This window comes from Mustela lutreola, chromosome 12, assembly GCF_030435805.1.
Source record: "Mustela lutreola isolate mMusLut2 chromosome 12, mMusLut2.pri, whole genome shotgun sequence".
In the NCBI taxonomy this organism is placed as follows: domain Eukaryota; kingdom Metazoa; phylum Chordata; class Mammalia; order Carnivora; family Mustelidae; genus Mustela; species Mustela lutreola.
Window position 1 is genome coordinate 3,934,149 of NC_081301.1, and position 25,521 is coordinate 3,959,669.

General features: G+C 50.2%; 1 protein-coding gene across 2 annotated transcripts; it reads left to right on the plus strand.

The window, feature by feature from the left end:
• The first annotated feature begins 714 nt into the window (after positions 1–714).
• Positions 715–24,566, plus strand: TTF1 (transcription termination factor 1). Of its 2 annotated transcripts, XM_059141811.1 has the most exons (11): positions 715–849; positions 1,511–2,570; positions 4,340–4,566; positions 6,181–6,366; positions 7,670–7,748; positions 11,490–11,620; positions 13,856–14,090; positions 16,103–16,192; positions 17,306–17,371; positions 20,985–21,070; positions 21,935–24,566. In XM_059141811.1, the coding sequence occupies exons 2-11, from the start codon at positions 1,567–1,569 to the stop codon at positions 22,117–22,119; spliced, it is 2,289 nt and encodes a 762-aa protein (XP_058997794.1). In that variant the 5' UTR covers positions 715–849; positions 1,511–1,566; the 3' UTR covers positions 22,120–24,566. The 2 variants fall into 2 exon arrangements, 1 of the variants encoding a protein (XP_058997794.1); XR_009346318.1 differs by lacking the exons at positions 20,985–21,070; positions 21,935–24,566 and having other exon boundaries at positions 13,856–14,083.
• The last annotated feature ends 955 nt before the right edge of the window (positions 24,567–25,521 follow it).

The following is a 25,521-nucleotide window of genomic DNA, read 5'->3' on the forward strand; positions in this document are numbered from 1 at the left end:
AATCCCACGATACCCACGTGAGGTTGTTGCAGGATTCAGGGGAAAAGTAGCTGCCAACATGGTTATGTTTACAATTCAAGGAGTCTAAATGTTTGAGAGGCTTATATACCGGCCTCGACTTTAAAACTTTACTTTGAACCATAAGCCAGGTTTCTTCAGGGCGCAGTTGCACCGGGAGGACTGGGGCAACTTCTAGCTTCATGCAAGCGTAACCCAGCAGCGTCGGCCCAGCGCCACCTTCCCCGGCCGGCACCCTCCGCGGCACCCACTCCGCTCCAGCGGCCCTGGCCGGCTTCCAGCTCCTCCGGCGACCCAGCGCAGAGCCTCGGCCCTTGGTCCCAGGTGGAACAACCTTCCATCTAGACTTCTGCTCACAGCTCAGCTCCAGGGCTACTCCTCCAAGAGCGAACCCTTCGGCCTGCAGTGGCATCGCTGTCGCCGTCAGTCGGTTTCCCTTTTCCCCTCTCCCTGCAGGAGGCCTGGCGCGGTCCTGCTCGCGGTGTCCCGTCTTCCCGAGGTCCGGAGCCCCCCGCCGGCTTCGGGGCTGCGCGGGCACAGGGCTCCGCAAACACGGCACTCGGCGGGGCGCGCGCGCGAGCGAGGACGCCAGGCGGGGATTCGGTCCCCTCTCCCGGCTTTGGGACCGCGCTCCACCCCACCCTCCCGCGACTCCCCGACGACCGCCCGGAACGAAACCCGCGGGCTACTACGCCTACGTCACGTCGCGGCGGCGGGCGTGTTGCCATGGCAGCGTGATGCCGAGGCGGGGCCGGAAGCGACGCACGGCTACTTCCGCTTCCAGCGGGGCAGCACTTCCGGATTGGGAGAAAGGTGGCGGCCCTTGGCGCGGTAGGTTGAAAGCGCTTTCCGGGTTTTCGGTTGTTGGGGTTTATTTGATGCGCGTGTGGAGTCCGAGGCGAGGGGTGGGGTCTTCGCCTCGCAGAGCCGGCTTTGGCGGAGGTCTCCAGGGTGGGGAGGCAGCGGAGAGCCTTCTAGAAAGTGGAATTGTATGCTCCAAGACCTGGAGCCAGGGGAGGAGTGTGGCGGGTTTGAGGAACCCGGAAAAACGCGTTGTGTGGCCGGACCACAGCGTCGGACGCGAGGTTAGAGACGAGGCTGGAGGGAACACGGCCTGATCCTGCCGGCCACTGTTCCCGTTAACTTTTTTTTTTTTTTTAAGATTTTACTTATTTATTTGACAGAGAGAGATCACAAGTAGAGAGAGAGGGAAGCAGCCTCCCTGCCGAGCAGAGAGCCCGATGCGGGGCTCGATCCCAGGACCCTGAGACCATGACCTGAGCCGAAGGCAGCGGCTTAACCCACTGAGCCCCCCAGACGTCCCCCCACTTAACTGTTTTTTACCGCATCGTAAGGGCCTCGGGACCAGACCGTAAATTACAGGGAGCCTCCTGAGCGTTCAGAGTAATATTACATTTATAATCGTGACTCCACTCTTATCATTGTCATGCAGTCTCATTTCTCTCTGATTTTTTTTTTTTTTTCTCCCGAGGGTGGTACATTTTGCCAGAATAAACCATTGTTGTCAAGTTGCCCCACAGGAACGGAATGGAAGGAGAATTGAGCAGACTGGAAATTCACACTCCAGTTTTTGACAAGAAAAAGAAAAAGTACTCTGTATATAAGGAAGGCCATCTGAGGCATCCCCATGAAAGTGTCAGAGACTCCCCCCTGGCAAGCGAGCCGTCTCACGGAACCAAGAATAAAAAAAAAAGAAAGAATCGCCAGCATCTCCTCCCTCCCCCTTCGGAAAAATCAGGAATTTGTGGTGAGATGGAAAAGGCCACTTCTAAACCCAAAAAGAATAAAAAGAAAAGGCATAAGGCTTCAGAGATGGATGAGGAAGCAGGTGTGGTGTATGTCGTGGTGGATAAAGAAAATATCGAGAACACGCCAAAGAATTTTAGGGGGGACGTTGACGTCGTGTATGTTGACGTGAGCCAGGAACAGAAGCCAACAAAAGAGTCTGAAGCAGACGAACCGCATTCAGTTCCAAAGTCACAGAAGAACGAGTCGGAAGAGCTGCACCATAAAGTTAGGGAGAGAAAGAGGAGAAAACATCACAGGCACATGGCCTCCTGCGGTGCCGAGCAGGAGAGCCTTGCTGCCCTGCCCGAGTCGGAGCCCTGGGAGCTGGAAACCCCGCTTTCTGTGGACCCTGGAGGTGGAATCCCACAACAACCAGTATCAGCTGATAAAAAAAAAAAGTCTAAGAAAAAAAAGCGAAAAATTGCACATGACCAGGAACTGGAAGCATTGCCCGGGCACGAGAGTCTCGAGGTCGCGTACTCTGAGGGATGGCAAGGGGTCAGCGAGGTCGGGACTGCCGAAGGCAGCAAGGAAGCCGGCCGGGTAAAGAAAAAGTCTAAGAAAAAGAAGCGAAGGGCTTCTGTTGAAGGTCCTGTAGCTCCTGGGGCTGATTTTGCAGCGCCTGCCGCGAGCTTTGAGGATACACACTCGGATTCACTGGAACGTAGCAGTGCCCTGATTGAAGAAAGCATGAAACTCAGGCCACAGAAGAAGACCCAGGCCTGTTTGGGAGAGGAGCAGAGGTAATGTGAGAGAGCTGTGTGTTCCGGTGTGTTTGTCTTCTCTGTGAATTCTGCCTGTGACCTCTTTATCCAGCACACTTGTAGTAGATGGCAGGATTCATGGACACAGAGGGTCAGTTGGACAGAACAATGTACACATTGTAACAGAGTAACTTGGCAGGAACTTCTTCTCTTCATTTATAAAGTAGGGTAGTTAGACCAGGTTTTTACTGAGAACTATTCCAGCCCTGAAATGCTACAAATAAGTTTGAAAGGGCATTTTAAGTCCCCCAAATTACCTTTGTCCATATGCATATACATAGAGGAAAGAATTACATAGAGTTTTTACAGAGCAGAAAAAAACCCTTGAATTAGGTTTCTCCATGGTAAAAGAAATTTAGATGTCATTATTTATATAATTACTGTTTAAGTTAACTACCGATATAATAAGCACAGCGTTGTTTTGTTTTTTTTTAATTTAACAGTTTTTTTAAAAAAGTTTTATTTATTTATTTGGCAGACACAAATCACAAGTACGGAGGGAGGCAGGCAGAGAGAGAGGAGGAAGTAGGCTCCCTGCTGAGCAGAGAGCCCAATGCGGGGCTCGATCCCAGGACCTCAGGATCATGACCGGAGCCAAAGGCAGAGGCTTTAACCCACTGAGCCACCCGTGTGCCCGCAATTTAGCAGTTTTTTAAGCCACATTATCATTACGGGTTCCTCGGACTTGGGACAGATTTTTCTCTCCATTTTTACTGAATAGCTTTTTTTTTTTTTTTTTTTTTTTTAAACATTTGTTAGTTTGTCCTGGCCTAAAATAGTTCCATCAAGAAGTTCATTGAGGGACGCCTGGGTGGCTCAGTTGGTTAAGCAGCTGCCTTCGGCTCAGGTCATGATCCCAGCGTCCTGGGATCGAGTCCCACATCAGGCTCCTTGCTCCGCAGGGAGCCTGCTTCTCCCTCTGACTCTGCCTTCCACTCTGTCTGCCTGTGCTCGCTCTCGCTCACTCTCTCTGACAAATAAATACAATCTTTAAAAAAAAAAAAAAAAAAAAAGAAGTTCATTGGGAGAGGATGGCACTTCATCTTCTGGTGGTACCAGAGTGGCCCACTCCCCTCTCATCAGGGCAGGCATGTCGAGGGCAGTGGTTTTGAACTTGTACGGGGCTGTCGGCCCTGTGAAAGCCGCTGACCCTTTGTTCAGACAAATGCATAATAATTTTTAAAGTTTCTTGCCTGTCTGGCTAGCGGATAGGATTGAGCACAGTAAGGGGATTCGGACATCTGGAGGAAAGTTTGGGGATGATTTAGTGACAGGCGCATGGAAAACTAAGCAGAGAGGGAAGATGTGGCCATTGTTACCTGCAGCAAAGCAGCTAACCATGGGGACTCCGAATGGTGATTTAATTAATTACTAACCATTATCACAAAAATTAAAATCTCTGAAGGGTTGTCGGGGGGAGATGTCTTTAGTGTCCATGGGGTAGAAGAGGGCTTAGCTTATTAGGAAGTCAGTATCTAAAGCCAGAAAAGTTGGGAAATAGTGACCCAAGAACTAACACATGCTGAAAATTGGGCTTCAGGCCACACGGGTCCCTTGTAAGCAGCCTCTGAGTCCTGCATCCATTAGTCACATTATCTCGGAGTCCACGCATCACAGACTGAATCGCTCCAACTTCCCTCCTAGTGTTAGCACCTGCCTTGTCTCCAGGAGGCTCCTTTTCAGAAAAGAACTGGAAAGCCACGAGGGCAGGTGACAGTGAACGTGAGTCAACTCCGTTTTCCCTGCAGGTCAGAACCGACACATGAAGAGGAAAGCCGTTTGGAATTGGCCAAAGATTCCGAAACAAGATACTTATCAGAAGACTCGAGAGACTTGGGTGACTCGGATGTGGACTTGGACTCCGCCGTGAGGCAGCTCCAGGAGTTCATCCCGGACATCAAGGAGAGGGCCGCCACCACCATCAAGCGGATGTACCGAGATGACTTGGGGCGGTTTAAGGAGTTTAAAGCCCAGGGTGAGCTGGTGGCACTTTAATATTTGTCGAACTGGCCTGTCCACCCGAGGAGCCCCTGCCTTTGTTCTGTGAATATTGCAGATTTCTAGACTTGCAGGAAGCATCCTCTAGGATCCCTCCAGAATTGTTGTCTGAGCCATAAAATGCACAAAATGAAGGGCCCTGGTTTTGCTCTTCTCCACCTCGCTTCTGGTAGGAAAAAAGAGGAAGAAGAGGCTGAGTGGCTAAGCCTTTGGGGAAGATGCAGGAATAAAATGAAAATACTATTGTCAGCTTTGTTCCCGAGGTGTTGAGTAGAGGCTAAGCCAGTTGTAGTGGCCTTGGTTCCCACGAGATCCAGCATGGCCTTTTTTTTTTTTTTTTTTTTTTTTTTTTTTTTTTTTTGTAAGATTTTATTTATTTGACAGAGATCACAGAGAGGCAGGCAGAGACAGAGAGAGGGGGAAGTAGGCTCCCCACTGAGCAGAGAGCCCGATGTGGGGCTCGATCCCAGGGCTCTGGGACCATGACCTGAGCCGAAGGCAGAGGCTTTAACCCGATGAGCCACCCAGGTGCCCCATGGCCTCCTTCTTGATTTCACTGTGTTGTAAGAACCTCACAGAAAGCTTATGGAATTCAAGTCAACTACACATTGAAGGCTGTGTGCTCCAAACGAGTGATACTTACTCAGTGGCAGTGTAAGGCCCGGTATGGCTGGTCACTGTGAAAAGTAAAATGTGGAGCCTTAGGGAGTTAATCATGGTGAAGAGATTGGTTTTAAAAAATAGCCAAGTTAAGGAAGAAACAAGTAATTCACAGAGCAGTAGCTACAGAATATTCCCAGTTCTATTTGTGTATTCTCTGTGCAAACATTTGTGAGTGTGTATCTTATAAAAGATACTTGAAGTAAGTCTAAGAATAGAAAAACACAGTATGGGGACACCTGGGTGGCTCAGTCGGTTAAGCGGCTGCCTTCGTCTCAGGTCATGATCCCAGCGTCCTGGGATCGAGTCCCACATTGGGCTCCTTGCTCTGCAGGGAGCCTGCTTCTCCTTCTGCCTCTGCCTATTGCTCTGCCTGCCTGTGCTCGCGCTCTCTCTCTGACAAATAAATAAAATCTTTAAAAAAAGAAAAACGCAGTCTGTAAGAAAATTTGGTTGATTTGAATTACACAGAGGACTAGCTTGGATCCCATTGCTACCCCCACCTCCATACACATGCACTGAGAACATACGCGAATATTCAAGTCCTTGCTGGCCAGGTCCTACCACCGCCTTGTGGGAAGGAGCGGGGCAGAAGAGAGTAAACAGGAGGTTTCTTTTAAAAGTTTATTTCCGTACTGCTTGAGTTTTTAAATGAACATATATTCCATTTTAATATAAAGAACAACTGCTTCAAAAAGCTGATTGATAAATGGGGAAGGTCCTTCGGAAGGGGATGACCTGGGAAAGACTTTGGGAGAGAAGGGTCGGGGGTGGTGCAGGGCAGGGGAGCTAAGGTCCAGTGCACAGCTGGGGCTGTTCCCAGCAGGGGGGAGCTGCCAAGCCACTGTGTCAACTGCTGAAGACCCGGTGGTAGGTTTGCTTTTTCTCTGTGATTGACAATGCTTGCTTTTTCTCCCCGCCCAAATTCTAGGTGTCGCTATTAGATTTGGCAAGTTTTCTGTAAAGGAAAACAAGCAGTTAGAGAAAAACGTGCAAGACTTTCTGTCCCTGACAGGAATTGAGAATGCCGACAAGCTGCTGTACACAGACAGATACCCAGAGGAGAAATCTGTGATCACCGACTTAAAAAGAAAATACGCATTTCGATTGCATATTGGTAAGTTTCAAACCGTTCCCTCTTTGAGCCTCCACAGCCTTTCCGCCCTAAGCGCAGAGCCCACGGGAAGCATTTAGCACAGCGCCTGGCCCAGTCCGCGTGCACAATGTGTGCTACCTGCTGCCATGCAGCCTGCACTTCTGAGGATTTGGAATGTGTTCGTGTCTCCCAAGTGTAGTATTTTTAGAGATTTTACAAAAAGTGACACGATCAACTTCTAGCTTTCCTACTTGGTAATAAGTATCATTTTGGTTTCTCTTTATTTATCTGTTTACTCTTAATTATGTGTTGTTTCGCATATGCTGCACAGAGCACACTTTTTTTTTAAGATTTTATTTACTTATTTATTAGGGAGTGCGGGGTGGGGCCAGAGGGAGACAGAATCTCAAGCAGACTCTGTGCTGAGCACAGAGCCTGAAGCCGGACTCAATCTCAAGACCCTGAGATCATGACCTGAGCTGGAATCAAGAGTCAGACGCCCAAGGGCGTCTGGGTGGCTCAGTGGGTTAAGCCTCTGACTTTGGCTCTGGTCATGATCTCAGGGCCCTGGGATTGCAGGGAGCCTGCTTCCCCCTCTCTCTCTGCCTGCCTCTCTGCCTACTTGTGGTCTCTCTCTGTCAAATAAATAAATAAAATTTCAAAAACAAAGAGTCGGTCGCCCAACCGACTGCACCACCCAGGCACTCCAGAGCACGTTCTGATACGCACCAGGATCTTCGAAGTTTTCCGAGCATAGCCTTATCTGTGCTTTGTGTCTAGAACCCTCCTCCTGCAGCCGTGCTTGGGAAGTGAGAGAGTCTTGCAGCAACATGGGCTTGGACTGAAAAAAATCCGTGAATTTAAAAAGGATGATTTCTTAGGTGTTCTCTGGCATGTGCAAGGGGAAACAGGCCTGGGGCCCCCTGTCGAGGCGCTGTTCCGTCCTTCGAGTGGGGAAGAAAGCCAGTCTTGCTGGATTACACAGCTCTTCGTCTTACGGACTGCGGAGAGCTGTTGGCACGTGTCCCCCAGCTTCGCGTCCTTTCCTCTCGATTCAGATTTTGTTAACGTTACTTTGCTGTATAAGGGCTTTTCACTCAAATTTCGTAGACCAGAAGCTGGAGCCTTGATGTATTAAGTGTGTCGTTTCCAGAGCTCTCCAAGGAAACTGGAGATTCTGTGCGGAATGTGTGAAATCCCAGCCTTGATACAGGGTCTAGGGTAGTGGCAGTAACAGGAGCCACGCTGGGTTCCTTTTCCACTTGTGGCTCCATTTCAGGCTCTGCCCTGTGGGCCCCTCTGACTGCCTTTTTTCTGACTTTAGGAAAGGGCATTGCGCGGCCTTGGAAACTCGTTTACTATCGAGCAAAGAAGATGTTTGATGTCAACAATTACAAAGGCAGGTAAGAAAAGGTCTTAGCAGCTGAGACAGAACATTCTTGCTGATCGTGTAAATTAAAGCATCCACAACAGATGAAAGGTGAAAAACCATGAAGGCTGTGTGTGTGTGAAGGTAGACTGTGTGTTTGTTGTCAGTGGTATGTCCTCAAAGCCCATTTCGGTTTCTGCCTCTTGAGTAAACGTTTGTGCTGTTCCCCTTTCTAAATCCGTGGCTTTTCTTTATACTTTCCTAGGCCCCCAGCCTGCCGTGCCTCCTACATTATTCATGAGGTCTTCTTTGCTAGTTTGTGAGCTCCCTGTGTACCCAAACGTTCCTTTTGTTTTGTCTTTAAGCTTTTATTTATTTGAGAGGAAGAGACTGAGATCGCGCGAGAGCACGGTGGGAGGAGAGGGAGAAGCAGCCTCCCAGCCGAGCCGGGAGCCTGCCACAAGGCGCGATGCCAGGACCCTGAGATCATGACCCGAGCCGAAGGCAGAGGCTTAACCAGCGAAGCCCGCCAGACGTTCCCTTTCAAGGCCATGGTTCCTTCAGCGCTCAGCCCAGTTCTTTGGGTTCTTAGTGAATATTTGAAATTCGGCTGAACACTAAGGTAAAGAGGTCACATAGGAGCAGGTCAGTACTGACCATACAGAGTGTCCTGCGGTGATGGTCATTCTCCTTTTCTCCCCAAGCAAAATACCCAATTATATCTTGTTCCAAACATTCCAGATAAAAGCAGTGTGGATCGGCTGTCGGCTGTGGGTGAGCGCTCTGCTCCAGGCCAGAGGGTCAGGCAGCAAAGCATCCACCAAGCAGCAGCTCAGCTACTCCTCTCACTCTGGAGGCGGATTTAGTAAATCTGACAGGCCCAGTTAGCTGCATGATTTTAAACCAATGCACATATATCCTCTGACCTCCAAGCACTGATACCATCTTGGTTTCTTAACTTTTGACTAAAAGAAAGAAACAGTTAGCAGAGGCAAAGGTTGCCCACAAACTAGTACCTGCCCTCCCCTTTCCCCCAGCCCCGGGCTTGGGCATCTGTAGACAGAGCTTTAAGGAAATTCACTTAAGGGATCATGTCAAATGGGACTTTAAAGAATGCTTTGGCAAATGAATGGTGGCAGCTGAGGTGACATTTTCCTACCTGTGACATAAGCGTGGGAATGAAAGTTTTAGAGCAAGACAAGTCTGTCATTCCAGTGAGAAAGTTCATTTGTTTGCACCACATGATTTGTGTGTGGTGACCATTTGCCCCTAAGAGTATCCTTCCTAAGTTAAGGAATTCTTAGCTGGAAAAAAAACAAAACAAAAAAAAACACAGAAAGCCAAAAATCAAAGAATTTTGAGGCTCTGGGGGATGCCCCACATCAGTACCCCCGTTTGCTCATTCTTACGCCCCCACTTTCTCTCTCATGTCCTCCTTCACGCAGCCTCAAGGCTGCCTTTAAGTTTGATCTCAGAAAGAGCGGAGCGTGGGTGGCTCAGTTAGTTAAGCATCTTTTTTCAGCTCAGGTCATGATCCTGGGGTCCTAGGATCAAGTCCCTCGTCGGGCTCCTTGCTCAGCAGGGAGCCTGCTGCTCCCTGTGCTTGTGCTCGCCTGCACGTGCTTGCTCTCTCGCTTGCTGACAAATAAATAAAATATTAAAAATAAATAAAGGGAAAGATCCTGCTCGCCTTGAGAAGGAAACCACTAGAAAGCATGAGTCTTTGCAGTGAGGGATTACACGTCTCTACTTACCACGCCCTGCATTTGTAGATGACTTTCTGAGTGCTAGGCTCTCACTGTCGGATGTAATTCTGCATCACCGTTGTCGGGAAGGGTTAGTATTTTGCTAGGGCTTCTCTTGGATTGAGTTAGCAGAAACCACCATTCCCCGCCCCCTGGCGCTTCCTGACGGCACATGGGAGAAGAATGAGGCACAAACAAGTCCATGGCAAGAGAAGGGGAACAGGGGACAACAGGAGAAAAGACTGTCGCCCCGAACAGCTCCTCAGCCCCGTGGTTATTGGATACAGACAGTAATCCACAGAGGAGCCGACGAAGGCTACAATTACTCTTATGCCTTGTAGATAAACGAAAAGGCAGGCAAAATCCACCTGGGCTAGCAGTAATGCTTCTAGTTGAGCAAGCACATTCGGAGGGCTCGTCTGGTTAGCCACAGGTGCCCCCCGGGGACGGAGAGAGAACGGGAGAGCGAAGCAGGCGGCGTCCGCCTCCATTGGGCTGGCGGCCCCAGATGCTCGGTTTCAAGGACGTCTGTCATCCTCCCCCAGAGGCCTGTTGCCAGCGTGTGCTTTTGTTAAGGCCATATCTCAACATGCTTGGTAACTAGAGTAATTTCTCACGGGTTACATTTTAAGTAATACATTGTTCTGAGGGACACTTACAGCCCCCTGTATTAAGAAATTCTAGAATGCCCCAAGGATTGCTTTCCCTTCACTTAATCACTTGTGTTTCATCTCCAAACCCACTAATAGTGTTTTCCGGTGCTTTTCCTTAGTATATTTGTTTTTTGTTTTTCATTTTTAAAGATTTTATTTATTTATTTATTTATTTATTTGACAGACAGAGATCACAAGTAGGCAGAGAGGCAGGCAGAGAGAAGGGGAAGCAGGCTCCCTGCTGAGCAGAGAGCTCGATGTGGGGCTTGATCCCAGAACCCTGGGATCATGACCTGAGCCGAAGGCAGAGGCTTTAACCTGCTGAACCACCCAGGTACCCCCAGTATATTTGTTTTCATGTGGGACGAGTGCACCATACATTGCTTAAATAATTGTGCACTCATGTGAAGTCAGTGTCTGTTGTCTGTCAAGCTTTGCAGATACCGTGGGGTAGAAAACCACTAGGGCTCCAGCCCTTGTAGGATGTCCCCTCCAGAGCTATGCTGTGCATCACAGTGGCCACCAGCCTCACGAGGCTGGGGAGCCCTTGAAGTACATTCAGTCCAAGTTGAGAGGCACCGTGAGGGTGGTGCCCATGCTGGAGTTGGAGGAAGAGAACGTAAAATACCTCATTAATGTGTTCGGATTCCGATCGCGCGTTGAAACGGCTGCATTTCTAATAGAATGGGTTAAGTCAAATTTTTTATTAGGTTCATTACAGTGACATAAAAGTCATTTTTACGTGGCCACTACAAGGTTTAGGTAACGTGTATGGTTCATACTACGTTTCTGTTGGGCAGCACTGGTCCAGAGGCAGAGACGGGCCAACAGGGGGACCCCTCGATGTCCAACCGCCCGTCCGGGGGGGTGCAGTGAGAGGGGTAGGGCTTTCTCTGGGGGAGAGCGGGGCAGGGGGTAGGGTGTTCAGGTATCCAGGCAGCCTCACAGACGACGGTCCACCTGCAGGGTTTGTAGGGGCCATCCAGGCGGGCGGAGAAAGGCCGTTTCTCCTGCTCCTCCTGCAGCAGGAGGCCCTGAGAGGAAAAAGGCCTGAAGGCCACTGGGGCTGAACCGTAAGGAGCGCTGAGTTCTGCGGGCACGTGGAGGAGCTCGTGTTTGGTGCGCGCAGTGCAAAGCTTCTGGGGTTTGGATGGGGAATACGGGACCCAGTGACTTGCTCTGGCCCCTGTTCAGCTGAGCCGGGGCCCTGGCCTGGGACTGCAGGGACTCACAGGATGACCACAGTGAGGCGCCGGGGCAGGAGCTGACGGGACCATCTGCCTGACAGCTTTTCCCAGGACCACTGCGACCCGCCATGAAAGTAGTTTTTAGTCTTTGTTCTTCACTGGGAATTGTAACACGTTTTCACTTTTTCAGGTATAGCAAAGGAGACACAGAGAAGTTAAAGATCTACCATGCCCTGCATGGGAACGACTGGAAGAAGATCGGCGAGATGGTGGCTCGGAGCAGCCTCTCCGTCGCCCTGAAGTTCTCCCAGATCAGCAGTCGTAAGTGGGGGGTCTCGGTGCCCCCCCGCCCCGCCCCGGTGCAGGCCTCCTTGCTGGCTTGTCTGCTGAGAGAGCTGTCGTGTTTTAAGCCACTCTCTGTACTGATTCACTGCATTTCCTCCTGCATGTTCATGAGACCACACGGCCTTCACTCCCAAGACCGATGGCGGCCGCACCTGAGGTCCTTCGCTTTCAGCGAAGCTCTTGCCGCCAGCCTGACCAAGGCCCTCGGGAGCTGCGGGGAAGAGAGCCCGGGCGGAGGAGGTTCCCCCCACCAGAGGGCAGGGGAGGCTGCAGGGCGCCAGAGTGCAGTTCGTTCGGCCTGTTAGGCAGGGACTTTTCCAAAACCTCGTGTGTCTTTTTCTCCTTTTTTCTAAAAAGGAAAATTTCCTTGGACATATTCCTTGCATCATAAAATCCACAGCTGCTTCAGGAAGACAGCTCACAGGCAGTGTCTCCGTCGGCACGGGGGCTAGGGAGGGATGTGCTCTGTCACGTGGCAGAAGCCCCACGTGGGGCAGAGCGGCCGGGCGGCCGGGGCCCTGGCCCGACTGGGGGCCTTCTGTGCTCCCACGTCCAGCCACTGGCACCACTTGAGGACTCGGTGTGGCCAATACTTCCGGTTTCCAGGAAGTAAAGCAAAAGTTTGCATTGAGGGGTGGGCGTATGTGTATGTGTCGGGGGGGGGGGGGGGTGATCTACGTTTTGTTTTTTTTTTTTTCTTTTGGAACTCTTGATTTTTAAATATTCACCAAAATTGTTGAGAAAAAGTAACACCACTCTGTGCGCCCGATCAGATAGTCGTAGACTGCTGGTTTGAGCCATCTTCCTTTGCCTGATGGTGACCCCCTAGATGTGGAGGATGAACCACCGATGGTCTGATGCCCTCTCAGAGGCCAATGTGAGGTTCAGGGGTCTTTGTCCCTGTGATCTGAGGTCCCATTTGCTGCTCAGTACCACACTGGGAGTTCCTGGGGAGAGTTAGGGTGGCAGTGTGAAATCATTCAGTTATTTTTGTTCCCATTAAATGTTTGAGAATCTACCAGTTTCACACAAGAGACATTACTGTCAGAAATGAGAAGAACATTTTTTTGAAGTTAAAAAACAAACATTGCTTTAAGAATGGACTTTTCTGGCATTGGTTCTTTTTTTTTTTTTTAAGATTTTATTTATTTATTTGACAGACGGAGATCACAAGTAGGCAGAGAGGCAGATGGGGGGCAGGGGGAAGGAGGCTCCTGACTGAGCAGAGAGCCCGATACAGGGCTCCATCCCAGGACCGTGGGATCATGACCTGAGCCGAAAGCAGAGGCTTTAACCCACTGAGCCACCCAGGCGCCCCGGTTCTTTTTTTTTTAAAGAGTTATTTATTGGAGAGAGAGCGTGCACAAGCGGAGAGGGTGATGGGCAGGGGGAGATAATAGCCACGCAGACTCCTGCTGAGGGTAGAGCCTGATGCAGGGCTCGATCTCACGAGCGGTGATTTCAGGACCTGAGCTAAATCCAAGAGCGATGCTTAACCAGCTGAGCCACCCAGGTGCGCCTCACATTGGTTCTTAAAAAGAAGGGGTTCCACTTAAATTTGCATCTAGCTGTGTTTGATAGCTGTATGTCTGTGTCATCAAGATGTTGCGCTCTGTCATCTGAAAAGTACCTGGTTTAGTTACTTATTTTTTCAAGGGTTTATTTATTTTTTTAGAGAGAAAGAGAGGGAGAGTACGTGGGGGGAGAAGCAGGAGAGGGAAAGAGAGAACCTCAAGCAGATTCCACACTCAGTGCAGAGCCCGACGCAGGACTGGATCTCATGCCCCGAGATCATGACTTGAGCCAAAATCATGAATCAGACGCTTAACCGACTGAGCCACCCAGGTGCCCCTTTAAGACTTAATTTTTTTAGAGCAGCTTTGGGTTTGCAGTAAAATTGAAAGGGAGGTGCAGAGATTTCCCATAGCAGCCTGCTCCCTGCTCCCACATACAGCCTCTGCCATTGTCAGCATCTCCCCTGAAGAGTGGGACCTTGGTTCTAGTCCATGACCCTACACTGCCACGTCATCATCTTCCAGGGTCCATAGTTCATGTCAAGGTCCCCCCACCCCTCCAGTGGTGGTGTTTGTGCTGTGGCTTTGGACAAGTATGTAATGACGTGTATATGCATCATTGTCATTTTTTCTTTTAACACCGTGCTTGAAAACAAATAGATTAGCAACTATAAGATCGTTTCTTTTGGGTCTATAGCGAGAAATCACGGTGCTTGGAGTAAGACGGAAACCCAGAAACTAATCAAGGCCGTCGAAGAAGTGATTCTAAAGAAAATGTCTCCCCACGAGTTAAAGGAAGTGGATTCTAAACTCCAAGAAGACCCCGAAGGCCACCTGTCCATTGTGAGGGAGAAACTCTACAAGGGCATATCTTGGGTAGAAGTAGAAGCCAAAGTAGAAACCAGAAATTGGATGCAGTGTAAAAGTAAGTGGTAAGTTTTAAGGTTTCTTATGTAAATTTACACCAGATAGCTCCCTCCCCCCTTCCCACACCTCGCACTGCCCAGAGGGGGTACTTGAGTGGGCTTAGTAGGGAGAGCTGTGTGAGGGCCGTGTGCAAAGCCTTCAGGTCAGGAAGGAGCATTTCCAGCAGCCCCTCAGTGTCCACATCCGATCTAAGTTAGCACATAACTAACCCTGATTCATCGTGTGGTTTCCTCCAAAGCTTGAACTTTTTAATACTGAATACTGGCTTTTGGTTTCATCCTTGAGTTCTGGTTTCTTCATTCTGTCCCTTGCTTAAGTCTTTAGTAAGACAAAACAGTTCTCTCTGCGGCATTAAAAAACAAATGAAAACAACAGGAAACTCCCCTTTGGCAGAGAGATCACAAGCTTGATGTGCAGGAACTTGCCCCTCCCCTGAGCCTGTCACAAGGTGGCCGTGTTCACTGCAGAACTTCTTGAGACTCGCTAATCACACAGAAGCATTTTCAGGCCTGATCTCGCTGCGCCTTCTTAGCTTGACATGGCTTTTTCGAGCCCCAGAGGGTCTCTGAGCAGGATGGTCCGCTGCTGCAGGAGCCCCTGAAGCTGGGGTCCTGCAGCTCACGACCCACGTCTGGTGCAGAAAGTGGGTGTGGTCATCGTCAGCATCAGATAAGAGAGCCACAGTAGGTATGTTTTATATTAAAAGCACATTCCTGAATACACCATTTATTGTTACCTTGGAAATTTGCTGTGGGATTATCTCTATTTCCATCGAAGACTACAGTCAGGGACATGATAGATCGATGCTTAAAAGGGAAATGCTGCAGAGAAACCACGGATCAGGAGCAGTATAATTCAGATAACGTGTGAGGGTGACTGCTTTTTAATGAGAAGAGAAAAGCAACAAACTTAAGATCTGAATATAGATTTCTCTCACGTACATGGAAATGACTGCAGATGGTGCGTGTCTTTTTTCTTTCTTTCTTTCTTTTTTTTTTTTGAAGATGGATTTATTAGAGAGTGTGGGGGAGGGGGAGAGGCAGAGGGAGAGTGGGAGAGAGTCCAAAGCAGATCCTTCCCGAGCTGATCTCACAACCCTGAGATCATGACTTGAGCTGAAACCAAGAGTCAGATGCTCACCTGCCCCCCACAGGTGCCCCAAGGCTGCATTTTGAACGAACGCATTGGCTGCTGGTACAGACAGCGGAGTCCTCACCTGTGTATCGTGGACCCCCTACTTGAGAATGTAACAGGTCGCGATCTGCCGTCAGATCGCGACATACTTTGCAATTTGAGATGAGTACATACTTGGAGCTGGGTTGCTGCTCTCGTTAGGAGCTGTGGTCACCCTTCCCTTCAGCCATTAGCTGTGGCCGTCAGAGGAGTCGTTGATGACTGTATCAAATCTCCCTTGGTGTCCCGACAGCTGGTGACAGCCCCAACAGCAGTGTCCCCCTGTTTTCTAAACAGGAACAGAGTTTACAGTTCCCCTTAGCACCTGCTAAAGGGCTTATTCTCCTCTTGTGTTTGTAACTTCGTATTACAGAAATTTCACAACACACAGATTTAGAACTCCTTGTATCCCTCATCCAGTTTCGATAACCATCAACTTTCTTTCATCTTATTTATCATTTGCTTTTTTTTTTTTTAAAGGTTTTATTTATTTATTAGACAGAGATCACAAGCAGGCAGAGAGGCAGGCGGATAGGAGAAGGCAGGCTCCCTGCCGAGCAGAGAGCCCAATGCTGGGCTCGATCCCAGGACCCTGGGACCATGACCTGAGCCGAAGGCAGAGGCTTTAACCCACTGAGCCACCCAGGCGCCCCTCATTTGCCTTTTAAAAGAAAAAAAAAATCAGCCTACTCTCCATGGTGGTCAGTGTTAGCAGTGATGAGTCACACAAGTTAGAGACTGGTTCTGAGTAGGGGTGTCATAGGTGAGAAAAGTGCAGGAAATCACAGTGGAAACTTCACCCCTAAAAATTTTAAGTACATTATGTGTTTGTTTTTTTGAACAGGACGGAAATCCTAACCAAGAGGATGACGAATGGTCGGGACGTGTACCGCGGAGTTAACGCCCTACAGGCCAAAATCAACCTCATCGAAAGGTGGGGATCTCGAGTGTGATGCTGCGGGGGCTGCTCCTCTGTCCGGCCAGAGAGTGGCTGTTGAGCACCAGGATCCACGTGGCCAAGGCTCAGATCCATCTTGCCTACCCGTGTGGCCCTGGGGACATTCCCGGCCTCTCTAGCTCGGTGTGTGCCTCTCCAGTGAGGGCGTTTGTGATAGTACCTGCCTCTTGGGGTTATTGGGAGGAGAAACAAAATTACAGAGTGATTTTCGTCTTTGAAAGTTTCTGGGTAGGTAGAAGTTGTTTCTGTCCACTGGAAGGTGGAGGTGACGTAGTTCGGGCTGAGCCCCGCCACTCTCCTGCACGCCTAAGTGCAGTCGCTGTGGCCTGGTCTTTGGTTTTGTCTTTGGTCCCTGGTCCATGCAGAGTCCTCCCTCCACTGAGGGCAGAGAGGCGCGGGCCTGTTTCGCAAAGCCTTCATGGCTCGTGGGCTGGGCTTGGGTCGAATGAGTAACAGCAAAAAGCACAGGACACTTGGGATTCTGGCCACCCCCGTAGGGCTCCGTTCTTCCCGCTCGCTGTCCTGAGCCCCGCTGGAAGTTCTCCTCGCCGGCCTGGCTCGTGGAGCCTCCACTTCTCTTCCCCCAGAGGCAGAACGTAGACCAGCAGACCTGAGGAGGCCATCGTGTTGGGCAAGCCTGGGCTCCAGTGATGGCAGCCCCTGTTAGTCATGAAATCTTGAGCCACTGACTCGGGCCCTTGGCCCTGGTTCCTCCCCCGTAGACCAGAGATATCGCCTGACCTCAGTAGCTGTGAAACTTTTCACACAGCTCTGTCCCACCATGACGCCGAGCGTGTGCTTACTGTTACGATGTGTCTACACTCAGCTGTTGACTGTGGGGAGGCAACGCGGTTTGGTGGGAGCTGCAGAGAGCCCAGAAGGAAGAGAGATGGCTTTTCCTGTTGGGCTGCAGCTCACTGAATGACCTTGGGCTAACCTTGGGCTGGCAGGCTGACCTCGCCGGGCCTGAGGGAGCTGGGACAGGGGTGAACACGTTGGTGCCCCCGAGCGTTTCACACGTGTGAGTCGGTGAAGGTGTCCATCGTGCTGACTTGCGCTTGAAAACCTCATGTGTGTTTTTTCCCGTAGACTGTATGAGGTCAACGTGGAGGACACGAACGAGATAGACTGGGAAGACCTTGCTAGCGCCATAGGGTAAGGCTGTGTGTTCAGTGTGAGGCTAATTAAAAGGTAAGATGTGGCCTCACGAGTGACAGATTGGACAGGACTCGCGTGTAGACCGTCCTGTGTGTGGGCGTTTGGAGCCTCCGCTCTGGGTGCTGTGGGCCAGCCGGACCCTCCCTCCCTCCCTTCCCCTCCCGAGGACACGTAGGGGTGGTGAGTGGAATGTGTGCAGAGTCTCCTGAGAGCTTCAGGGAGCTAACCAGTTGAATGACCAAGAGAGACACCGCACACCCTTTGCCCCAGTTCGTATTTTCTTCTTAAGCCTGCACGTTAGCTCCACCGTCCGCCTGCCCTCTCCCCCTCCCGTGTCTAAGGGAATAAAGTCATTTTCCTTCCTTAACCACTTGAGAGTTGGTGGTGGGCAGCGTGGCCTAAATGGGAATGTCATTGTGTGTAATCACAGTACGGTTGTCAGATGCTGGACAGCAGACGCCGGGACAGCTGTGTGCTCTAAGACAGCTCACGTTCAGATGTCCCAGCAATGGCCCTTTTTTTATTCCTTAAGATTTTATTTATTTGTCAGAGCACAAGCAGGGACTGCAGGGGAGGGAGGAACAAGTTCCTTACCGAGCGGGGAGCCCAACTGCAGGGCTTGATCCCAGGACCTCAGGATCAGACATGAGCCAAAGGCAGATGCTTCACCGACTGAGCCCCCCAAGGCATCCCATCTCAGTAATGGCCTTTATAGCATTTCCCCCCAGTGTACCATCCAGTCCAGTGCCACACATCGAAGTGTCCTGTGTCCTCGGTGGCCTTCCATCGGTAAAGCTCTTTCGCCTTTGATGCCCTTGAAACTGTGGGCGAGCACAAGCCAGTGGTTTGTCACTGCATCGTGAGGCCCAAGATTCTGATTTCTAGTCCTTTTGGCTCTGGTGGCATCTGGCGCGTCCCCCACTGTATGAAAGTACCAGTCGTTCTCTTGGGGATAAGAAGGGGCCATGGGAGATATTTTGAGACCATGTAAAGGTCCTCTTCCTCTTCAAGCTCTCGGGGCGGGTGTATTTGCATCTCTCAGCTGTGGGGTGACATTGAACTTGCCTGTGTTTGTGAGTTGCCTCCTTTTGCCTTCGCGGGGAACCTTTGTTGCGCGGGGTCCTTATATTTTGAATCCCTTCCTGCTGCCCAAGACCGAGGCCACCACTGTCCGTATCTGAATTTATTGCTTGCAAAGCACAGCCCCTGTACACAGAGAAGATCGTTGAGGGTTGTGGGGTACGGGGATTGGGGGGGCTCTTGGAAGCGGGGTGTTAGGGGTTGTTTGGCCTCAGTTTTGGCAGGGTGGGTAGTGGGGTAGGGCGGCTGCGCCTGGCTGACTTCAGAAGTGTGACGCTGTCCCTGGTCCATGAGGAAGGGCTTAAGCTGGTTCTGATGGTTATTTGCTCCTGGGGATCAGGGACAAAGAACAATCAGTTTGGTTTTTGTAACTTGGAGAATGGGACGTTTGTCACGACCCAGACATCATGCTCATGGTTCCAAACCCTTCCCTTTTCCAGTTGACATAAGTGAGAGATGGGGCTCCCACTGCTCAGAATCATGGGTCCCAGAGAGGTGGGGGTGGCAGGTGCTTTTGAAAGAGGGGACCTTGCTCTGGACCCACCAGCTCCCATCCTGAGACCCATGGCTCCAAAGCCCTCCCTTTGTAATAACAAACCACTTTTTGAAAAATTGGACATTTCCAGTAAATTCTTGTGCATTTTGTAATGTTGCTTTAGATCACAAGCTCCTAAATTAAAGTTTTGAGTAAAATTATATATTTAAGAACAGATTGTCTCACTTAAGATTTATTAATCTTATAAAACGGTGATTATGGTGTCATTCAAATACTCTTTTTTTTTTTTTTTTAAAGATTTTTTTTTTATTTATTTATTTGTCAGAGAGAGAGCGAGCGAGAGCAAGCACAGGCAGACAGAGTGGAAGGCAGAGTCAGAGGGAGAAGCAGGCTCCCTGCGGAGCAAGGAGCCCAATGTGGGACTCGATCCCAGGACGCTGGGATCATGACCTGAGCCGAAGGCAGCTGCTTAACCAACTGAGCCACCCAGGCGTCCCTCAAATACTCTTTAAAAGAATACATGGTCGGGGCGCCTGGGTGGCTCAGTGGGTTAAGCCGCTGCCTTCGGCTCAGGTCATGATCTCAGGGTCCTGGGATCGAGTCCCACATCGGGCTCTCTGCTCAGCAGGGAGCCTGCCTCCTCCTCTCTCTCTCTGCCTGCCTCTCTGCCTACTTGTGATCTCTCTGTCAAATAAATAAATAAAATCTTAAAAAAGAAAGAAAGAAAGAAAGAATACATGTCAAATAAATAAATAAAATCTTAAAAAAAAAAAGAAAGAAAGAAAGAATACATGGTCAAGTTTTAATCAACACAGTGAAAAGTAATAAAATGATATGTTCAGTCTCTTTGGAGTCTTAAAGCCTGCCTTGGGAATTATTTTGGCAAAATGTAAAGAAAGCGTGTCTGGCTAATGAGTTATAATGCCTGCTTGGTTTGAAAATGTCCAGATCCATGATCGTGACCTCAAGCCATAGTTGGGTCTGTGGCCGGTCCCACGGGGTGCATGGCCCTACGGGAAGAGAGAGGGCGTGGGGGCCTTAGAGCTTGGCCTCTGCTGTCGGACTGACCTGGCGTTGACTCCTGGTGCTCATTTAGCCGTCCTCGGGCACGTTGTTCCTAACTTGTGTCTGAGTCTCGGTTTTTTCGGCCATAAAATGTTTTAACGGGACCGTCGCGAGGACCAAGGAGATCGCACGTAGAGGACACACAGCCCAGTGTACGCCCAGCTGCTAGTGGTTAGTGTTAGGAAGAACCCAGTAAGAATAAATGTATTCACATGAATTACTTTAACTACTAGATTAATTATTGAAACAAATAAGTCATGCTTTTGTCATCTAAGAAAAAGTGGCCAGGAAGTGAAGTGAAGAGGTTTTCATTTAAAAAAAAAAAAACTTAAGATTTGGTGGTTTCTGTCCTACTTACAGTAAATTGCAAGTATATTTGACTCACTAAAACATCATAAGCATCTGCTTTTTTTTAGTTTTGCAAAATTAGAAATCGGGGGACATCTGCCTCTGGATTGTGACAGATAGGCGTTTGTCCTAAGTGCAGTGGTGACCAGTGTGCAGAGTTGGGGTCAGACCACCCCATTGAAGTCCCAGCTATGTCCCTTGTTAGCTGTAAGACCTTTGGCCACTTCTGTGTCCCTGAGTTTCCCCATCTCTAGAATGAGGCATAAGAGTAGTAGCTCCTCATAGAGCTGCTGTGTGGGTTGTTTTCGGCTAGACAGGAAACTCTTAGGGCAGGGCCAAGTACAAGGTGAATGTCAGCATATGTTGGTGTTGTGATTTAAACAGGATCTGGCATGTGCTTTTCGCTTTCTTTTTTTGGTGTGTATTCTTCTGACCGAAATGAACGGCAGCATTTTCATATGTGTCTTACTTCTGTTACGCATTTGTGGACATGATGGTTTCCTGTTCAGGATTAAGAAAGTTACTGATGTCTGTAGATTCCCCTGAATCACTGTACTTACTACATGTAGTGAAATGACCCGTTTTTAAACTGATACTTTTTTTTCCTTTTCCTTTCTAAAGTGATGTTCCTCCGTCCTATGTTCAAACTAAATTTTATAAGCTGAAAGCTACCTGTGTTCCCTTTTGGCAGAAGAAGACTTTTCCAGGTCAGTATTTCCAGTATTTAAATACTTAAGAGGACAGCGGGTGGGTGGTGGGCTGGCAGCGTGACCCTGGGCGGCGACTTTACTTTTGGGAGTCTCGGTGTCTTCGGTTATAGAACGGTAGAAATCATCACCTACTCAACCCCCCACCACCAGCCAGGACTTTGAGAAGTCTAAACCAGAAAACAGGTGAATGGTGGTCAACAGGGTGCTGGGGTCGTGGTCAGCCTTCAGTAAATGACGGACGGCGTGCTCCTGGATTGCCACACGCTGTTGCACAGTTCCAGAACAAACCTGAGATACCCAGCCTTCCTGGCAGCCGTTTGTGGGTGGTTTCAATATTCCCAAACTCAGATCCTCTGAGTCCTCGTGGACCTTGTTGAATACATGCATACCCGGGCCTCATCCCGTACGTACTGAATCTTAACCTCCACGCTGCATCCAGAGGCCAGATTTCCTGAACAGGGTCCCAGGAGAGCCTCAAGGGGTCTGCCCAGCACCAGCATTTGGGAACCATGAGTTTGGGTGATGCTTTGCCCCGCCCCGGCGTGTGTGATGATTACTTCTGACCCTCAGCAGACAGCCCCGCCTGGGTTTGAATCTGGCCACATTTGCCCCTACTAACTCCATGACCTTGGCCATGATTCATAACGTCGATCTACCCGTTTCCTCATTTGAAGAATGGGCTGACAGGAAGGCCTGCCTCCTAGGATTTTGAAGGGACTGGTGAAGTGAGTACAGGCAAACCAGTTAGAACAGGACCACGTAACAGCAGCACCAAGACACCCGCATCCGTGCCCTCTGCCCTTTGACCTTGGGAAGGAGGCTTTGTACAAATAATGTCAAAATTACGTTTTTTGTCTTCAGAGATTATAGACTACCTTTACGAGACCACCCTGCCTCTGCTTAAGGAGAAGTTAGAGAAGAAGATGGAGAAAACGGGCGCGGAGATCCCGAGTCCCGCAGTGCCCAGGCAGGTCTTCCTGTTCAGAGACATCTTTTATCTTGACGACGACGACAGTGAGGGAGAAGATGGGGAGGAGCGGAGGTAGGGGACGGCGTTGTGTCCTGTCTGCCTCTCGGGTGTGGTTGGGTTCCTGTGCCTGGGGCAGAGCAGCTGCTTGCAGGACTGATGTTTAGTAGAGAAGGGGCGGCGACCAGAGGAAGGGGACGTCGGCCATGCTTCGTGTTTCGGAGCCTCCAGAGCGACTCACCCGTTCAGACTCTGGTGTGTTTGCGTGCTCAGAGGAAGGGGGGCCTCAGAGTTGATTTGCTACGGCTGGATCACTGAGGACAAGCACAACCGGCGGACTTTATGGAACAGCGTCCCCCGTCCCTCTCGTGGCAGAAGGTAGAGTCATGTCCCGCGAATATTCCTTCTGTGGATCTCACCGCACGCACGCTCCCCAAAAGGGGGACCGCTGACAGTTTTAGTAAGGCACACCAGCAGGTTCCTTTCCGCTTTCCCATTTGTTATCTCTGTTCCCAGAGTCTGTGAGTGCAGGATAAGCGTCGTGAGGGCGGGGATCTGCTGGTCTCTCAATCCGGCTTCCGTTGGCACGTCCCTCACTTGGTGCAAGGAGCGCCTCTTCCTCACGTGTTTTGCATACAAGATGCCTTCTCGAAACCAGTCCCTGAGTTCGTCTGGTGTTCCAGCTGGAAAAAAAAAATCCAGACCACAAACCCAGCAGTCTCTTCCACTGCTTCCAGAAAACCTGGCTCTGTTACACTTAGGGAAAGATGCCACGTGGGTCTAAGGCACAGCTCACACCTCTCGGAATTGCGAATCGCAAGGATAATTTACACGTTGGGCTATTCTGTCAAGTCAGGAAAGCGAAGCCACTCTAGGTGTTTCAAACAGAGAAGGATTTAGTGCAGGAATTAGGTTACAAAATTGTTCAACAGGACTGAGCGCACATGGGGAGGCTGACTTCCCGAGCCCTGGGGGACGGAGGGGAGTTGCTGCAGCCCCTGCAGTGCCCCTCCCGCCGCCTTGTCCCCCCACTGCTGCCTCGGCCGTCTCTGCGTTGTCTCCTGCCTCCCTCCTGCCTGCCCGCCTCTCCCGAGTGCCCCCCATGGGCCGCCCCTCAGCAGAACGCTGCCGGCAAGGGGAAGGAGCGTTCCAGGCTCCTGGCCACATGTGAGCCTGGAAGGAAGGGCTGGTGGGCGAGATCCCAGGCAGCCAAGTCACCGTCTGTGCCAGGACAGAACTCCGCCGTCTCCTGAGCGTTCTGCCTAATGTCATTGATCTCCCGTCATGATGTGTGTGCCGTCGGTTAATTACATCCACAAAGCTAGACATTTTTCCAAAGCAGCCGTCCTTGGAGAAGGAAGAATACAGAGACAAGTCTAGGAGGCCAGCCAGCGGCATATCCCCAACACCTGTCACCCTGGTTGCACGCCTAAGAGACACTCAGTACATATGCAGCAAACAACTGGGATATTTCTTTTTAACAAGCATTTTACCTTTAGTCACTTCCTGTCTGTCAAACCTGCCTGTCCCCATGAAGACAGGAATGAAAGTTCCTTTTGGAGGACAGTCCGGTGAAATACATTAGAGCCTTAAGAATGTATTTTATGATCTAGCGATTTCATTACAGAGATAAAGCAGATTCACTTTCCAGAAATAAAAAAACTCGTGTATATGAATGGCGTCTTTCTAGTTCGAAAGGCAGACAAAAATGTAAATGTTCCTTAATGGAAATCTGTTAAATTATGGCATATTTCTAGAATGGGATATTATCCAATAATTAAAAATGATTATGATAGATTAGATCAACATGAAGTAAACAGTATTATCAACTAAAATATTTCAGAAGACTATATATTTTCAGTTTTATAAAAGTAAGAAAGGAAATGGTGTATACATAGATGCATTAAAATGTATGAGAGAAATTAATACCGTAATGTCAACAGTGTTTCTCTCAGGGCAGTGGGACTGTGAATTTATAGGGTGGAATTTTGGATTTGCAAGTGCCAGAAAAGGGGACCCACATGGATCTAAGGAATCCGGGGACTAAGGACTGACGCAGCGACTCGTGGCCACCAAAGATGGAGTTTCTGGTGGATTCTCTGCTCCCCCTTCACCATTGTCCACCTCAGCATCTGTCCGCACACTGGGGCCCCTTCCCATAGTCACGTGCTTCGGCGGACCTGCTGCCCCTCCAGAGGAAGGGGAAAAGGTCTCTTCCAATGACTCTTGATTAAGCCCAGGGTTCTGCTCCCCATGCCCAAATTAGGGTCTGTGTCCGGCTCTGAACCATCACTGGAGCCTCGAAGGCAGGACTGTTCAGCCGGTCTGGGCTCAGCTCAGGACCTGGGATTGAGCGCAGCACGCCTGGAGTGGCTGAGAGGGTAGAAACCCCAGTGGGAAACCAGGGTCCCATCAGCAGAGGAGGGGAAGAGCACCCTGAGAAGCAGCCCACATGTGTGCGTTGACCGTGGGTGTGCTCCTGTCAGTGCTGTGAATTGCCCAATAAACTTGTGTACTTTTTGTAAAGTTCTATTTTTGTAATTTTTTTTCATCGATATCTCCATGCCTACACATGCCCCCCCCGCCCAGAATAAAACCACCGGACAAATGTTAGTCTTTGCCAAACACTTTTTACATAGAAGAGTCCAGGAATACGGAAGAAAAGGAAGGGTAGCGTTCTAGACTGTCCATGTCAAATGCAGGTCCAGGCGAAGAGAGGATTGTGCGAGAAACCGTGCTTTTACTTCAGGCTCTGCGGGCTTTGCGGAGATCCCTGGTCTGTGGCAGGAGGAGGAGCGGCGGAGGGACGGAGCAGCCCAGGGAGAGACGGGTCTGTCGGCCCCACGCAGGTGAGGGCTGAGCCGTGAAGCAGACCGGCCCAGTTTAGAGTCTGAAAAGAGGGAAAGTTGTGTAAGGGCCATACTTGGGCGGATGTCAGACCAAGACCCGGCTCTCCTCCACACCAGTTTCAGGTCCACGGGTTTGACCACACACAGTGAGTCGGGTTCTGCTAGGAGCCGAAGAGGCCAGAGGGAGCCGTGCAGACTTGCAGGCGACACGATCTGGAGCCTGCTGAATGCCATTGCCTGTTCGTCTCCTGAAATACACGCCGGTCCTAATCTTCGGACCTTATCAAGCAGCGCATCCATCCACCAGTTGGCTCAGAGCCTGACCAAGCTGTCACCAAGTCTGTGTCACCGCCTCTCTCTTCCCAACACACTCTGCTGTGTATTCTCTTTCTTGGTGGCACCTCCCTGTTCAAGATGCCCAGCCTGGGTGGGCCCTTCATCTGCCTCCTCCTTGCCCCCAACAGGTGACTGCTTCTGGAAGAAAACCCCCCAACAGGTGACTGCTTCTGGAAGGAAACCCCTAGTCCAGGGTGGTTAAGCTTCTGCCTTCAGCTCAGGTCGTGATCCCAGGGTTCTGGGATCGGGCCCTCCATCGGGTTCCCTGCTCAGCGGGGAGCCTGCTTCTCCCTCTG

Coding starts and splice junctions, on each gene's coding strand:
- TTF1 (XM_059141811.1), top strand. CDS start 1,567: ATGGAAGGAGAATTGAGCAGACTGGAAATTCACACTCCAGTTTTTGAC. Junction 14,091..16,102: donor ATGCAGTGTAAAAGTAAGTG/GTAAGTTTTAAG, acceptor TTTTTTGAACAG/GACGGAAATCCTAACCAAGA. Junction 17,372..20,984: donor GACCTTGCTAGCGCCATAGG/GTAAGGCTGTGT, acceptor TCCTTTCTAAAG/TGATGTTCCTCCGTCCTATG.